Raw genomic sequence first — 3,595 nt, 5'->3', positions numbered from 1 at the left:
GGCAAATCATTTATAACACCAGACTAACCATATAAATGTCTGTGTCCAAAGAGTAATGTTTGGAATATAACTGACCTGCATCACATGAATGATCACATTTTGAGGGACTATTTTCTAGCAGATCACTCCGCCGCTGCGTAGCTTATACAACCACGAAGCTGATGCTGCTCAAATATAAGTTATTTTAAATGCAAAAGACATTTATATGGTTAGTCTGGTGTTATAAGTGATTTGCCTCAGGTGCTCTGTGGAGCGGGTCACAACAGGTTATTGACACAGCAATGGCATGTCTCACCAGTCGTCGTGATCAGTAGTTGTGTTCAGCAGTGCTCTGGTGAAGGTCTGTCTTCTCTGGGGAACATCTGTCTTCTCTGGGGAACATCTGTCTTCTCTGGGGAACATCTGTCTTCTCTGGTGAACACCTGTCAGGCTCTAAAGCTCCACCAAACACACAGAGTCACCAGGAGCCTCCAGCCCAAACCCCGGGAACAGCGGCTCGGTGAAGGCGGCTCTGAAGGTGTGGATGTGGGACAGCCCTCCATCAGGGACGGCCTCGTAGAAGGACAGAGCTCCGCCCTCCCAGTCCAGGAACACGCCCACTCTGCCCGAGGTCCCGCCCGCAGTGCCCGAGGCCACGCCCACCCTGTCTGCCACCCGGGTCGCGTTGTTGTGGTGGTAGGCGTAGCAGTGTTCTTCGGTGATCCTCACACGCCAGGACTGATCGTTGTACCCGAACGCGCTCTCCCGCCCCCCCCGGCGTCGGACCCCGCCGTAACTCGCCGCGATGCCGAACCCCCTCTCGCCCCCGCTCCAGTCCGCCTCCCAGTAACAGCGCCCCCTCAGGCCGGTGGCGCTCAGGACCTGGTTGTACTTGGTGAACCTGCCCTCGTGATCCGGATACTGCTGCTCCTCCTCCTCTAAGGTCACACCGCGGTTTCCCTCAGACAGAAGGAGTCGCCTGTTCATCGTGTTCGGATCCAGAGAAAACCCACAGGCGTCTGAGGCACAAACATCTGAACGTGAGTCAGAGGAACTTTATGAACGTCTGAAGAAAATAAACACTCACATTTCTTCAGACCTGGAACCATCCACTGCTCTCCGGCAGGATCCAAACTGAAACACAAGTGTTAACATGGAATTAAAAATATGAATATTGATACTACTGTGATTAACAACACTAATTTCATAGTATAAACATCAAGTCGGGGCAAAGCTCTCGATTTACCGATCGATCTACGTTCCCGCCCTCACCTATGGTCATGAGATTTGGGTCATGACCGAAAGGACGAGATCGCGAATACAAGCGGCCGAAATGAGTTTCCTTCGCAGGGTGTCTGGGCGCACCCTTCCAGATCGGGTGAGGAGCTCAGTTACCCGGGAGGAGCTTGGAGTAGAGTCGCTGCTCCGTCACGTCGAAAGGAGCAGCTGAGGTGGCTCGGGCATCTGTTCCGGATACATCCTGGCCGCCTCCCGCGGGAGGTGTTCCAGGCATGTCCTAGTGGGACAAGGCCTCGTGGAAGACCCAGGACACGCTGGTGGGACTATGTCTCCGAGCTGGCCTGGTGTCGCCTCGGGGTCAGAACAGCTGGAGGGGGTGTGTGTGGACCGGGATCGTCTCTGCTGAGACGCTGCCCCCGCGACCCGGATAAAGAGGAAGAAAATGGATGGAATAAATATTGATAAAAGTATGTAAATATAAGTTCATTAAAACCTTTTAACCTCTTAATAATAATAATAATAATAATAATAATGCATTGGTTTTATATAGCGCTTTTCTGGACACTCAAAGACGCTTTACATTGTATTATTCATTCACTCCATACTTGGTGGTGGCAAGCTACTATTGTAGCCACAGGTGCCCTGGGGTAGCCTGACGGAAGCGAGGCAGCTAGTCTGCGCCATCGGCCCCTCCGACCACCACCAACCACTCACTCACTCACTACACTCACTAGGCTTCCTGGTGTTACTAAACGGTCTCCCATCCAAGTACCGACCAGGCCCTTCCCTGCTGAGCTTCCAAGGTCTGACGGGATTGGGCAGAGCAAAGGCGGTGTGACCTCTTAATCCCCACCTTAACCGAGTGCACTTTCACCAGTTAGACTTTACCCTAACCTAAAAGATTCTCGACTGAAGCTTACAGCCAATAGGCCAGAGTGACACCTCATTTGAAAGATAAAGAAAAGATAAATACGTAAATAACGTTGAATGCTAACATCATGCTTCATGTTAGCATCATGCTACATGCTAACACTAGCTACAACTGCCTTTTCTTTTTCTCGCTTCTACTGAACAACCTGCTGTGAAAAAACATGTATATTGGCCAGATTTAGACTTGACTTTATTAGTGTGTGATACATGGTAAATGGTGATTGGTAAATGGTCTCAACTTATAAAGTGCTTTTCCACCTACATTAGGCACTCAAAGCGCTTTACAGTAAGGATCCACTCACCCATTCATGCTCTCATTCATACACCGATGTACGCAGACACTGGGGGCAATGTGGGTGAAGTGTCTTGCCCAAGGACACAACGACAATGTGCACTTTCAGGAGGTGGGATTCGAACCCCTGACCTTCCGATCATGAGACGACCCACTCTACCATCTGTACCACTGTCGCTCCATGAGCATATCCTGCAAGAAAATGGATAAAAAGAGAGAAACACACTTCCTTCCCCCTCGGCGAGACCACGCCCCCTTGCATGATGTATTTATAAGAAGGGCTTTCTGGTTAAAGATGGGAGAAGTTTAATTGTTTACTGTATCTCTCCTCACTTTGCAAACTTTAAATTCTAAAATCTAAAAGCTTCTTCAAAATGGCGACAAAAAAACGAGAAGAGAAAAATCCAGCAAAAAAGTGACAAAAGAGCAGCAAAAAATGTGACAAAAAAGTGACCAAAATCCATCAAAAAAGACAAAAATCCAGCAAAAAATGTGACAAAAATGCATCAAAAAAGTAAAAACAAAAGTAACAAAAGTGCCATTAAAAAAGTGACAAAAACACATAAGGGAAATAAAAAGTGACGACAATGGCAAAGAGGAGAGTTGTTTACTGTATCTCTCCTCACTTTGCAAACTTTAAATTCTAAAATCTAAAAGCTTCTTCAAAATGGCGACAAAAAAACGAGAAGAAAATGAGGATGTAAATTGACAAAAATGACAAAAATCCAGCAAAAAAGGTGACAAAAAGTAAATGTATTTATTTCCACATACTTCCTGTGTATGTGTTTTATAAGTTTAGAATCTGGTCCAAACATCCCTCCTGTCACAGTACTGAGGTTCATAGTAACTAAATTGCCGTAGCCACACAGAGAGGGTCAAAGATGGCAGCTTAGGCCAGTTAACTGCAGACCAGACCAGTCTTCTGAGAGAGTGCAGGGGGGGCTCACCGGAGCGTCTGCAGGGGGCCCTGTGGAGCCCGTAGCGCAGTCAGGAGCTCGGTGGAGGCTCCTGGATGGTTGTAGCTCAGGTCTAACTCTCTTAGACGTGAGTCCTTGGAGCTCAGAGCTGTGGCCAGAGAAGCCCCGCCCCTCTCTGAGACCAGACATCCCGACAGCCTAAAGACACACAGCATTAGCCTCTCATGTGGACACAGAG

The 3,595-nt window shown here is 48.2% G+C and overlaps 1 protein-coding gene across 1 annotated transcript; it reads right to left on the bottom strand.

Moving 5' to 3' along the window:
- Positions 1-294: 294 nt before the first annotated feature.
- On the bottom strand, positions 295-992 carry LOC306962210 (tripartite motif-containing protein 14-like). The gene is made up of 2 exons (XM_079555299.1): positions 421-992; positions 295-371 (listed from the first exon to the last, which is right to left on the bottom strand). Exon 1 carries the CDS (start codon positions 964-966, stop codon positions 433-435), a length of 534 nt encoding a protein of 177 aa, XP_079411425.1. The 5' UTR covers positions 967-992; the 3' UTR covers positions 295-371; positions 421-432.
- Positions 993-3,595: the final 2,603 nt, after the last annotated feature.

Source organism: Gobius niger (genome assembly GCF_951799975.1).
Source record: "Gobius niger genome assembly, chromosome: 4".
NCBI classification, from domain to species: Eukaryota; Metazoa; Chordata; class Actinopteri; order Gobiiformes; family Gobiidae; genus Gobius; species Gobius niger.
This window is presented reverse-complemented; position numbering and strand designations above follow the sequence as displayed.